Raw genomic sequence first — 13,815 nt, 5'->3', positions numbered from 1 at the left:
GGTGTGTCTAATATATACATGACGTTGTTTTTAAGTATAACACTGCATATGGTTAGAAAAATCATCTTTTTAGTAAAAAGATAACACTTACAAATGCAGAGCGCTCTGTTGCTATTGAGCACTTTTACAATAATCACATGACTTTTACTTGTAGTTGTGTGAACAGCTGCTCTTTATTTAGAAATAAAAAAAACAAGAAAAACATTTTGCAAACAATTCATTGCATTCTTGCAATTTTTTTAAAAAAATGCACAATTTAAAAAAAGGACACAAAAATACTGGAAAGGCCTTTGAAATAAATTGTTTCAACCTTTTGAACATTCAAGTAAAAAATATAAGCACTTTCGTAAGCCAGCTGGTCTAGTTTAAGTATAAGTAATTTCAGAACTCCACTGAATTATATGCATTATTCTCTCCCTAAAAAAAAGATTGAACGTGACAAAAGCCGTTCACAGCTGTCATCAGATGCGAGTGTGTCCCATCAAACTGTGGAGAGTGAGATATCAAGGTCTCTAAACAGTGTTGCCACAGACAAAGCAGAAGAGGATAAACCAAGTTCTGTGTTTGCTTTCGATGAGGACGACGACGATGATGATGATGATGATGATCTGGACTATCTGCCACCGCCCCCACCAGACTTACTGGAGGAACCTTCAGATGATGCCGAGAACTTCCCTGAACCTCCAACGCAGCCAACGAAACGCATGGGGAACAGAGAGCAATACTTCAGACAGAGAGAGCTATTAGAGTTGAAGCGTCTCTGCAAACACATTCACCCTGATGTCAGGAAAGACCTGGAAAAAGATTTCTACAATGATGAGGACATTGAAACAGAAGGAGACGTTCAAGAGGTAGCATACCAGTTTGAACACGCCAGCAGCAATTCAAACGGAAGCCCGGATCGGGAATATTTGGAGTGGGATGAGATTCTAAGAGGCGAAGTGCAATCCATGCGATGGATGTTTGAGAACAAACCTTTGGACTGCATTAAGAATGACTCAGATAACGAAGAGGATGGCAAAAAGATTATTCAGCAAGAGTTCATCGCTGGAGGTGACGTTAGGAACACGGCTATGATGTTCGAGATGCAGCCCGTGGATACACCGGGACTGCAACAGGATGCAACTAAACGGAACTATCTGGTGAATGAAGTGGGGAAAAGAGATGTTCGTGCGGCCGCTTGGTTGTTCGAGACAAAGCCGATGGATACGCTAAATAAAATTCACACTGATGATGAGCAAACCAAAGAAGTCATCTTCACACAAGAAGCCACTGAAGGGGATGTGAAGTCTGTGAGGTACATGTTCGAAAACCAAGAAATGGATTCCCTGGGAGACACAGAAACCATGGATGAAAAGCAACTGCTGAGCCTGAAGTCTGTACTAGAGGAGATCAAGTCAGAAGTGAAGAAAGTCATATGGATGTTTGAGACACAGTGCATGTGTGTTATGAGGGAACACACCGGTGAAATGGTTCTGATTACTTCTGTCCGTCGAGAGGAGACGGAGAAAGGAGATATCAAAACATCACGATGGCTGTTCGAAACGCAGCCTTTGGGTGACATTGAAATGGAACTTTCTCAGGTCAGACTCATCTCCAGTATATCCATGGAAGACAACCAGCTGGATGGTGTGAAAAGAGGAAGGTGGCTGTTTGAGACGAAGAGGCTTGATTCCATAAACGCCCAGTGGGAGAGACTTCAAAAGCAGCAGAGAGATGAAATTCTTGGGGCGGATGTCCGAAAACACTGCATGGTGTTCGAAACGCAGCCTATGGACATGCTTAAAGATGATGCCAACTCCAGACCTGTCACCACAGAGCAGATTATTGGAGGTAATGTTCGCTCTGTGAGACACTTATTTGAAAGCGCTCCACCGGATGAACTCAAAGAGCTTCCTGAGGTGGGAAAGCTAAATAAAAAGCCAGCGTTTGAAGAAGGAAAAGGTGATGTGAGACACCAGAAATGGATGTTTGAGAATAAACCACTGGAGAACATCAAAGATGAGGATGATGAGGTAAATCGACTTAAGAAAACCATAGCGTCTGATGAAGAAAGAGGTGACGTGAGACATCAAAGATGGTTGTTTGAGAACCAACATTTGGAAGACATTCAAGAGGAAAAGAGAGAGTTCTTAAAAACAATTGACACTGAACAAATAGATCGAAGTTATAAGGGAGATGTCCGCAGAAATTGTTGGGTGTTTGAGACGCAACCGATGGATATACTAAAGGACGATTCCAATGCCAGGCCAGTAAGTGCGGAGGAAATTATTGGAGGTGACGTTCAATCTGCCAGACACTTTTTTGAGACTGCTCCAAAAGATGAGATGAGGGAGCTTGCAGAAGTGGGGAAACTTAACAGAAAGATGACATCTGAAGAGAGGGGAGATGTTAGACACCAGAAGTGGCTGTTTGAGAGCCAGCCGTTGGAGCATATCAGAGAGGAGAAAAAGGAAATGACAAGAACGGTAAATATGGAGGATATCGAAAATGTGGATGTGAGCAATTACAAGCAAATCTTTGAAACGTATGATTTAAACCAGTATGACGAAAGTCAGAAGATTCAAGTGGAGGGTGTCACCACTGGCTTTGTGAGATCAAATAAAGATTTATTTGAGTCCATGCCATTGTATGCTTTGCAAGACAGCTCTGGGCATTACCATGAAGTCAGAACCGTACGTCGGGAAGAAATCGTCAAAGGAGATGTCAGAAGCTGCCAGTGGATGTTTGAAACTCGCCCAATTGACCAATTCGACGAGAGCATCACTAAATTCCAAATCATAAAGGGCATAACCCAACAAGAGGTAGAATCTGGAGATGTCAAGACAGCAAAATGGCTTTTTGAAACCCAGCCTCTCGATGCCATTAAGTATTTTAGCAATATTGAAGACGAGGAGTGTGTTACTAGGGAAACAGAGGAAGTAGTGAAAGGTGATGTTAAAACTTGTAAGTGGCTTTTTGAGACCAAACCTATAGACAGGCTTTATGAAAGGGAAGAGTTAAAGAGTACAAAAGATTCTGGTGAAATTCAAAAAGGGGATGTGAAAACATGCACTTGGCTTTTTGAAACTCAAACCCTTGATGCCATACAGGATAACTCTGAGACAGTGTTGCAAACACGTACTGTGAAACAAGAGGACATTCATGGAAAAGATGTCCGCATGGCACGTTTCCTGTTTGAGACAGCGAACATGGAGAACATTGCTGGAGAAGAGCAAGAAGCTTTTAAGAGTGTGACTGAGATAGACATACAATCCGGGGACGTGTCTCGGATGAAATACATATTCGAGACCCACTCTTCTGACGTGATGAGCTCAACCTCTGAGGATGTCATGAGACAGCTGAGGAGTGCTCAAGCTGAGGATATTCAGAAAGGAAATGTTGGAAACTGCAAATGGCTTTTTGAAAACCAGCCCATAGATGCAATCTCAGAGGCCCCCAGCGAGCTGAAAGGAGCTCGCACGGTACAAGATGTTCAGGGAGGAGATGTTGACAAAGGCAGATTCATTTTTGAGACCTACTCATTAGATAAGATTCATGATGTGTCCTCCGATGCCGAAATGAGAAAGCTGCAGAAAATCATCAGAGAGGATGAGGAGAAAGGAGATGTGAAAACGTGTGCCATGATGTTTGAAACTCAGCCTCTCTATGCCATCCAAGACAAAGAAGGCCATTATCATGAAGTGACCACACTTACAAAAGAAGAAATACAACGAGGTGATGTAGTAGGAGCCCGCTGGCTGTTTGAAACAAAGCCTCTGGACTCAATTAAAGAGACGGATGAGGTCTACCTCTTAAAGGCTGTAACAGAGGAAGATATCCACAAAGGTGATGTCAGCTCAGCAAGATGGAGGTTTGAAACTCAGCCTCTTGATAAGATTGCAGAAGATACAAAAATATCAATCAAAACTGTCGAGGACATTCAGGGAGGAGATGTTAAGATAAACAAGCAGCGTTTTGAATCTGATGCAGTGTCTCAAAAGTTAGTGCGTACTGTCAGCATGAGTGAAATTCATAAAGGAGATGTTAGAACAGCAAAATGGATGTTTGAAACTCACACAATTGACCAGATACATGCTGAAAAGTCAGAAGAGGAGATGAACACTGTTGTTATGGAGGAAGAGCTAAAGGGGGATGTTAAACAGTCTGTGTGGCTATTTGAAAAGAATCCTCTTGATCATATTAACGACAGTGATGAAAGTAAACAGGTCATTTGTGAAGACATCCCCAAAGCAGATGTAAAAACCACAACATGGCTTTTTGAAACAACGCCATTCACTGAATTTAATGAGAACAGCTTAGAGAAGACAGAAATCATTGGTAAAAGTGTCAAAGCCACCCTCGATGAACTGTACACCCAGAGAATGGTAGACTGCAAAGGCATCATCATAGAGGCAGATGAAATTGGGGATGTTCGCATGGCTAAGTACAACCTCATGAATAAAGAATCTCCCCAAATCCAAAGAGAAGAAATCATTAAGGGAGATCTGCAAAACATCATGATTAACCTCCTCAACAGACAGGAAAAAACGGAGAGGAAAATCATTATAAATTCAGAGGAGAGGGGGGATATCAGTGGCACTGTGCAACAGCTGCTCCAAGAGCGCAGTGGCACATCTGTAGAGAAAGAGGAGATAATAAGAGGTGACATTCAGGAAGCCATAAACAACCTACTGAAAGACGAGAGCTCTGGCAAACGGGGCATTCTAATTCAAGAAGACGAAAAGGGGGATATTCGTATGACCATCTACTCTTTATTCAATACTCATGAGGGATCAAGCACTCAGAAAGAAAATATAGTCAGAGGTAATGTGAAAGGCTGCCTAGAGAGACTTTGCAATCCAGACACAGAAGAGATTGCGAGAATTAAAGTGGATGAAGCAGAAAGGGGAAAGGTGAGCTTTTATTCTACGTGTATTGAGTCTGGTGCGCTGGATTACCTCAAAAAGCTGCAAGTAGAGCCAGATGAGGCCGACCCAGGTAAAATTGAAAAAGAGGAAATCATTGGTGGTGATATTAAAGAAATGAAACTCAGCCTGACATGTAATCAAGCTCAAATCGGTCGCCTGGTGGACATGGAAGATATAGTCCCGGGCGATGTTCATAACACAGTTAAGGTTTTCATGACCGAGCCTCCAGTCTCATTTGAACATTTACAGAAAGACGAGATTATGAGAGGGGACCTGCAAGCAGCATTGAATTCACTGACACAGTCTGTAAACCAGGCAGTTGTTTTGGAGAAAGAAGTTGTTGTTCGAGCTGATTTACCTACAACACTGAGGTCTCTAGAGGAGGCCCAGAATCAGCCCAGAGAGGTGGAAAAGCCAGAAATCATTCCTGGTAACATCAAAGGAGCACTGAAATCACTCAAAGACTCAGCTTCCACCAAGGTGGAAATTGCAATAGAAGATTTAGTGCCAGGTGACATCAAAGGTACGTTGAAATCGCTGGAGGAGGCCAAACATGCAATGAGAGAAGTGGAGAAGGAAATGATTGTAAAGGGTGACATTCACACTGCCATACAGAGTCTACAAGAAGCGTCAAATGAGAGAAAGGTTTACCAGCAGGAGATTGGTGTCCAGGGAGATGTGAAAGGCAAGATTCAGCTCTTACTCGAGGCTCCTTCATCTCCCAGAATGCAACGCAGGGCAAGCACAGAGGGAGATGTGAAGCTTTCCATAAAATCACTCTATGACACCCAAGAGCAAGCGCAATCAGAGAAAGAAGAGGTGATAAAAGGAGACGTTAAAGGCACAATAAAATCTTTAATGGAAACAGCACGGAGAGCGAGCCCAAAAATTCCCCGAAGGGAGCCGATAAGAAAGGTCAAAGTTCCCGTCAAAACCTCGTCACCATCAGTGAAAGACATACCGGCACAGAGTGCTACCCCTGCGGTTAAAAACCTTGATATGAGCAGCGAATCACAGAGGAGCACTCACAAGCAATCAATGCAAAACAGATACACATCTCAAGAGAATACTGCAATCACCGGTCACACCACAACATGTAGCCAGGAGACAAAGACCACAGTGCTGGAGCACAAAACAATTGTACAAACACACGGTGTCAAAACATTAAAGACTGACTTCCGTAACCTTAATAAAAGGGGCTGTAAGGGTTTAATCAGACTGGATAAAAGAAAACAGAAGGAAATGTGCATGCCACCTCCTCTTTCTGACCCTGAACCCCCACTGCCTCCCCCTCCATCGCCCCCTCTGGATTATGATGGCATTTCATTTCCCACTCCTCCTCCTGGCATCAGGGGTGATCACGATCTTCCTCCTCCCCCCACTCCTCCTCCTTCTTGTGATCTAGCCAAGACAGAACCTGACCATTTGCCTCCTCCGCCAACCCCACCACCTCCAGCCACAGCTGAGCTAGACCTCCTCCCTCCCCCTCCCACAGAGCAGGAGCTAGACCTCCTTCCGCTGCCTAGCATAACACCATCTAAACCAACTAAAATGACTGTCAAACCCATCAAAGGGCCAATGTTGTGTAAAGTTCCCAAGCTTGAGCCAGCAATTTCATTCGAGAAAATGGATGTGCAGGCCGCTCATGAGACCAGACATAGAAAAAATGTCACCACATCTTCAGTCAAGTGCACCGTGATATCCTCTGAAATTCAGTCTGCTTTTACAAAACAGCCACCGGAGTCTCCACGGCCTCCCAAGAAAGTTTTCGCCCCCTTGACACTCACTCCACCCGCCTCTCCTCCTCCACCGTGCAAATCCCCAATAAGCAAATTCAAAACCCCATTAATACAAGCCGAACAGAAGTACAGACAGCAGAGGGAGGAAAGCTGCACGCCACCACCGCCGCACTCCCCGGCCTTTGAAATCCGTATGCACGAGTCAGTCAGCGCAGCCCTTGAAATGCTTTCTTCAGAGAGCACAGGCACAGTGCAATCAGAGGCAAGCATATCATTTGATTTCACTCAAGAGAGAGCTCAAAAGAGTGTGACCAAATCCGAATCAGCCACAGACTCATATGATTCATCCAAGCACACAGCTCTCTCAAACACTCCCCCAAGCAAGGCTTTGATCGCTGCTGCAAATGAGAAATCTCCTTCAGAATCTCCTGTTATTTCCTCAGTTAAACAGAGCATTATCTTTAATCAGTCATCTCAGGGCTCTTCGGGTCAGCAGCAGACCACCTCCATTTCAACTAAAAAGAAAAAGAAGAGATCCATGACAACTAATATACAACAGGTTACGAAGACGGTTATTAAAAACACAACCAAAGAAGAAATAAAGGCCTCTGTCAAAACAGATGAACCTCAAAGTGCCTCTAAAAATGGATCCGGAAAAGATGTGAGCAGCATATCGTCATCTGAGGAGAAAACAAAAGAGGAAAGCTCTCCAAACAAAAATCAAGAAAAAAACTCCCCTGATCGATCCAAACCAAACAAAGAGTATCAAATTAAAGATGCTGAGCAGAGGCCACAAAAGGCAGACAGTCAAAAGGCAAAGAAAGTTAGCAAGAGCACTAAACTGGAGAGCAAAGAGAAAACCACAGTGGAGCAGGATAATGTTCAGGTTGAAGAAAGCAGTGAAAGAAGCCCCACGGAAACAGAGGGTAAAGTGGAGAAAGAGGCCAAGAAACCTGTAGGGGAGACCCCTGCCACTCCAAAAAAGAAGAGGAGGAGCAAGAATAAGAAAGACAGAGAGGCAGCTCAAGGCAACAACGGCGCATCCCTCTCGCCCACAGATGTCACGCCTGCTGAGCCTAAGTGGCCAGTCTTGACATCTGATAAAAAACAACAGGAAATCACCGGTGTGCAAACACAGCACACTATTCAAAAGGGACACACAGAGGTTTACAAGGAGGTCATCAAAACTGAAAGTACAGTCCAACAGCACAGTTTCCAGGAGGAGGGCATGGCTGTGAAATTTCAAAAGCAGGCCGGCGGGGGCCAGCAGATTCCTGAGGAATCAAAAGATGAAAGCAAAAATGTTCCAATAAAAATGACAGGGAAATCTTCACAAAAGGAACCTGCTGAGTCCTCGGCTGAGACTGGCAGCACATCTCTAAGTCAAGCTGAAGCACTGAAGATGTTGTCTCATATCTCAGAGTTACAGGGGAGTTCAGGAAAAATGGACTTTAAGTCTGCAAAGACGTTGCTCAATGAGATGCCCCTCTGGCTTCTGGGGCCAGAGGAGAAGAGTGATTTGGAAGGGGCAGTGGCTGAACACAACGAACAGAGGCTCAAAGAAATACTCGCTTATGTTAAAAACCTTGTTCAAGCCAAGCTGATGCAATTTGACAGCACTATTGAAAAGCATGAATGTGAGGCCACCTCTGAAAAATTAGGCACACAAAGGATTTCAAAGATTTCCATTGGTTCTACAAAGTGTAAAACGCAGAAGGTGGTCAAGGAGGAGACGAAGACAACACGCAAGAGCCGAAAGCAACAAATGAGCAGCGATACAACTCTTGACCCCAGAGCTCCATCCCCATTGTTACGGATGCGCTCTCCCTCGCCCACATTCATCACTATCGAGTCTACGAGGAGAACTGACTCGCCACAGGGAGCACCCTCGCCTTCCCCAATGCCACCGACGCCTCCGCCACGCAGGTCTGAGACGCCAAGCTCTCGCTTAAGCAGAGCCACTCCTTCACCCTCATCGAGCCGAGCGGACAGTCTGACACGGCTTAGAAATGCCACAGCTACACTCTCCCGTGGAGCTTCGCCCGATCCAGTGCCTCACACGATTGCGGTCACTGGAAAGAAGTCAGAAATAGTTGAATCTCCTGCCACATTCCACCGGCAGATCAAAATCGATTCTAAATCCGCTGAAGAGAAAAGGGTCAAAGAGACTTTAGGATCTTTTGAAACAGCAGCAGTGACCATTGAAAAGATTCATGCTAATGTAAGTGGATATGCTGTTAATATTCTTGAGCGTTTAGGCCCGAACACAGAGGACGTAAAGTCTGAAAGTGCAGTGAAAGAGAAGGAAAATCTCTCTAAGGTGGGCCCATCTGGACTAGCCAAAACCATTGAGACGTCAAAGGAGCAAGTTGGTATTAGAAAAGACCCAGTTGACAAAAGAGAGAAGCCTTGCAGGGAAACTGAGGACCTGGAGCTTGATACGAAAAAGAAAGTAAGACAACAAGAGGATATTCCTGCTTTTAACATCAAGGATATTAAAACTGTTTTTGAAATGAGTGAGCAAAGTTTCCCCATCAAAGCGCTACAAAACAAACAGGAGGAACAGCAGTCAAGAGTGAGTGAAATTGCATCTGAAGGTTCAAAGCCTGAGCTTCCTCCAGAGAGGGAACAATGCTCCCAGCTGAGCTCCCCTCCGCCCGTGTGCAAAGACGTGAAAGTAGACAAGTCTGTCGATCCAACAGGCTTTTCGGAGACAAAAGCAGTCACAGAACATTATTCTTCTGTTGACGAGTTTGGCACTAAAATTATCGGATCAAGAAGCACCACCACGGTTTCCAAGCACACTCAAAGTGTTGCGACGCAACGGGTGCCTTTTTCCTATGCTGATGCTGTGAAGAAAAAGACGTCAGAGGTGATGGTGTCACCTGAGGCCTCTGCAGAGGAACTGATGAAGAACTTCCACAAAACATGGGCAGAAAGTGAGAGTGTGTTCAAAAGCTTAGGTGTCACAGGTGAGAGAGCCATGCCACCCGCTAGTGCATCAAACTAAGACTGCTGTGTCGGGTAAATATGCCTGCAGTGCATGATGGGAATGAAATTTAACAGCAAACAACTACTCTGTCTGAGGTGCATTGCAGTGGCAGACTGAGTGTTTTTAACTTTTGTTTTTCCCCAGTTGATAAATCTACATTTAGATAGTAGACACGTGTGTGAGAATGTGACGGATGTGACTCACTGGCGTTATTTGCATGTAAAATTTTACTTGTGTTTAAAGGAGTTTGTTCAGTTGTATATTTATTTTATTTATTTTTCAATGTTTACTTTTTTTAACACCACGCAAATTTGTTCATACTACCTGACACACATAAATGCAATAGATTTCCTTTTTTAAAAAGTTTTTTTTAATACAGCATACATTTTTTTATACCTACCTGACATGAAATAAGTCTTCTTTATTTATTATTATTTATCTTTTTTTATTTTCTTTTTTAATATGTTTATTCAATTTATTTTATTATTTTGGAATAACACACATAAATTGGTTCTTACACATATAGCTAAAATATACCTTTTATTATTTTATTTTATTGTATTTCAATTCTTTTTATCTACATGTTTTTATTTTTAAAATAAAAATTTGTTCATACCAACTGTCACATATCACTGAAATAGGTTTCCTGAGAAATGACAGTCTGGGGAGCAGCCTACCGTTTTTAAGCCAATCAGAAATGCTCTCTACCTACTCTCGCTTAAAGCACCTTCAAAAAATCAAAACAGAAAATTTATCAGCTTAGAATTTCAAAAATCTCAATAACACTGAGTGCTTTCTCCATAATTGCCATTCATCTCTGTCTCATTAGCATTTGAGAGTGCTGCAAGAATCAAATGTACTTTAAAAGCAGAATGTTTTAGGGAATGATACAGAACTCCAAACGAAGGGGAAAAAGCCATATTTGTGTCTCTCTGTGTGACCTGAAAAAAAGCTACTTGGCTATGTGTTTGTTTGTTTGTTTGTTTGTTTTTCTTTTTATAGATTGTGAGTTAGTTTGCATGATCATTACATTCCTCAAAATAAATCCATCTTTAAAAATAAATGGATGGAATAAAAAGAGCCTAAATGGCTCGGTTGAATATTGTACTGAACTAATAAAGCAAAGTGTGTTGCCTAAAATTGTGATATTAAAAACAAGCATTTTTGTGTAAAGAATACTGAATTGTATATCTCACAATTCTGACTTTATATCTCACAATTCTAACTTTATATCTCTCAATTCTGACTTTATATCTCAAATCTGACTTTATTTCTCAATTCTGACTTTATATCTCACAATTCCAACTTTATTTCTCAATTCTGACTTTATATCTCTTAATTCCAACTTTATTTCTCAATTCTGACTTTATATCTCTTAATTCCAACTTTATTTCTCAATTCTGACTTTATATCTCTCAATTCTGACTTTATATCTCACAATTCTGACTTTATATCTCTCAATTCTGACTTTATATCTCTCAATTCTGACTTTATATCTCTCAATTCTGACTTTATATCTCTATTCTGACTTTATATCTCTCAATTCTGACTTTATATCTCTCAATTCCAACTTTATTTCTCAATTCTGACTTTATAACTCAATTCCGACTTTATATCTCACAATTCTGACTTTATTTCTCTATTCTGACTTTATATCTCTCAATTCAGACTTTATATCTCACAATTCAGACTTTATATCTCACAATTCTGACTTTATATCTCTATTCTGACTTTATATCTCACAATTCTGACTTTATATCTCTCAATTCAGACTTTATATCTCACAATTCAGACTTTATATCTCACAATTCAGACTTTATATCTCACAATTCAGACTTTATATCTCACAATTCTGACTTTATATCTCTCAATTCCAACTTTATTTCTCAATTCTGACTTTATATCTCTCAATTCTGACTTTATATCTCACAATTCTGACTTTATATCTCTCAATTCTGACTTTATAACTCAATTCCGACTTTATATCTCACAATTCTGACTTTATTTCTCTATTCTGACTTTATATCTCTCAATTCAGACTTTATATCTCACAATTCTGACTTTATATCTCTATTCTGACTTTATATCTCTCAATTCTGACTTTATATCTCGCAATTCTGACTTTATAACTCAATTCCGACTTTATATCTCACAATTCTGACTTTATTTCTCAATTCTGACTTTATATCTCTCAATTCCGACTTTATATCTCACAATTCTGACTTTATATCTCAATTCTGACTTTATATCTCACAATTCTGACTTTATATCTCACAATTCTGACTTTATATCTCTCAATTCAGACTTTATATCTCACAATTCCGACTTTATATCTCACAATTCCGACTTTATATCTCACAATTCTGACTTTATATCTCACAATTCTGACTTTATATCTCACAATTCTGACTTTATATCTCTCAATTCAGACTTTATATCTCACAATTCAGACTTTATATCTCACAATTCTGACTTTATTTCTCAACTCTGACTTTATATCTCACAATTCTGACTTTATATCTCACAATTCTGACTTTATCTCACAATTCTGACTTAATATCTAGCAATTCTGACTTTATATCTCACAATTCTGACTTTATATCTCACAATTCAGACTTTATATCTCTCAATTCTGACTTTATATCTCTCAATTCAGACTTTATATCTCACAACTCTGACTTTATATCTCTCAATTCCGACTTTATATCTCACAATTCTGACTTTATATCTCTCAATTCTGACTTTATATCTCTCAATTCAGACTTTATATCTCACAACTCTGACTTTATATCTCTCAATTCCGACTTTATATCTCACAATTCTGACTTTATATCTCTCAATTCCGACTTTATATCTCACAATTCTGACTTTATATCTCACAACTCTGACTTTATATCTCTCAATTCCGACTTTATATCTCACAATTCTGACTTTATTTCTCAATTCTGACTTTATATCTCACAATTCCCTCTTTATTTCTCTCAATTCTGACTTTATATCTCACAACTCTGACTTTATATCTCACAATTCTGACTTTATATCTCACAACTCTGACTTTATATCTCAATTCTGACTTTATATCTCACAATTCAGACTTTATTTCTCAATTCTGACTTTATATCTCTCAATTCCGACTTTATATCTCTCAACTCTGACTTTAAATCTCACAACTCTGACAAAAAAAGCCATATAAATTCCATATAAAGAAGTGTCACTTTATTTTCAGATTTGAGAAGTATTAATGCTATAATGTACTAATGTGTCTGAACATGTCTTTAACTAATGCTTTTGTTGTCAAACTAGCAGATAACCTTTTGGATATTTTTAGATGTGATTTTTCTGTGTTGCCCAGATGAACTGAGCGTTTGGCAAAGTGCAACATGGGAATATTGTATGTGCACAAAAAAACCTGAATTGAGTAAAACTTGAATATCTCTTGCCATCTTTCCAGACTCGAGTACCAAAGTCCGAGATGTGTGCAGTGTGCAAGAAGAGGGTTTACCCCATGGACGGCCTGATAGCAGACAAAAAGAAGTTCCATAAATCCTGTTTTTTCTGCGAGCACTGCAAAAACAAGTTGAGGTATGTCATAAAATATTTGTTTTGAGTAAACAGTCATGCTTGATTATTTATATTTAAGTATTCAAATATTCTAGTACATCTAACAAAGTATCCCAACATTTTTGCATAACGTGTCATTATTTGTAACTATAAGATAAAGTATCCTGCATAAAACCATTCATATGGAAAGCTTACAGTGCAGTTTCATTTACAAACTGTGCAACTGTAGACAGCTCAATATATTTTCTGTGACTTATGAATTATGAAATTCTGTTGTCTGACAGCCTTGGAAACTTTGTCTCTCTCCATGGACATTTATACTGCCAGACACATTATAAACAACTTTTCAAGTCTAAAGGGAATTTTGAGGATGGATTTGGTCAAGGATTGCAGAGAGAATTACTGAGCGGCCGGGATGCGGGGAATACTGACCATGAAGGATCGGATTGGAGATATTCACTTTCACAAAGTAGCATGTGCTCACTGTCAGACATGTTGGATAAAGAAGCAAATCAAAGCCCTAACAAAATTTCTGTAGTGTGGCCTCCACAAGCTGTCTCTCTAAAAAAGAGTTTCTCTTTGGATCAAGATGTGAAATTAGTTAAACCCGTTT

At 40.5% G+C, this 13,815-nt stretch overlaps 1 protein-coding gene across 2 annotated transcripts in view; it reads left to right on the top strand.

Moving 5' to 3' along the window:
• Positions 1–13,624, top strand: part of xirp2b (xin actin binding repeat containing 2b) — a 56,155-nt gene extending 42,531 nt beyond the window's left edge. For both annotated transcript variants that reach the window (XM_067444554.1, XM_067444553.1), the window contains 3 exons: positions 429–9,621; positions 13,093–13,223; positions 13,487–13,624. In XM_067444554.1, coding sequence (XP_067300655.1) covers positions 429–9,621; positions 13,093–13,184 — 9,285 coding nt within the window. In that variant the 3' untranslated portion in view covers positions 13,185–13,223; positions 13,487–13,624. The remainder of the gene's footprint in view (positions 1–428; positions 9,622–13,092; positions 13,224–13,486) is intronic.
• The last annotated feature ends 191 nt before the right edge of the window (positions 13,625–13,815 follow it).

This window comes from Pseudorasbora parva, chromosome 5 (assembly GCF_024679245.1).
Source record: "Pseudorasbora parva isolate DD20220531a chromosome 5, ASM2467924v1, whole genome shotgun sequence".
Taxonomy (NCBI): domain Eukaryota; kingdom Metazoa; phylum Chordata; class Actinopteri; order Cypriniformes; family Gobionidae; genus Pseudorasbora; species Pseudorasbora parva.
Note: the sequence above shows the minus strand (reverse complement) of the source record. Positions and strands in the feature narration are given on the sequence as shown.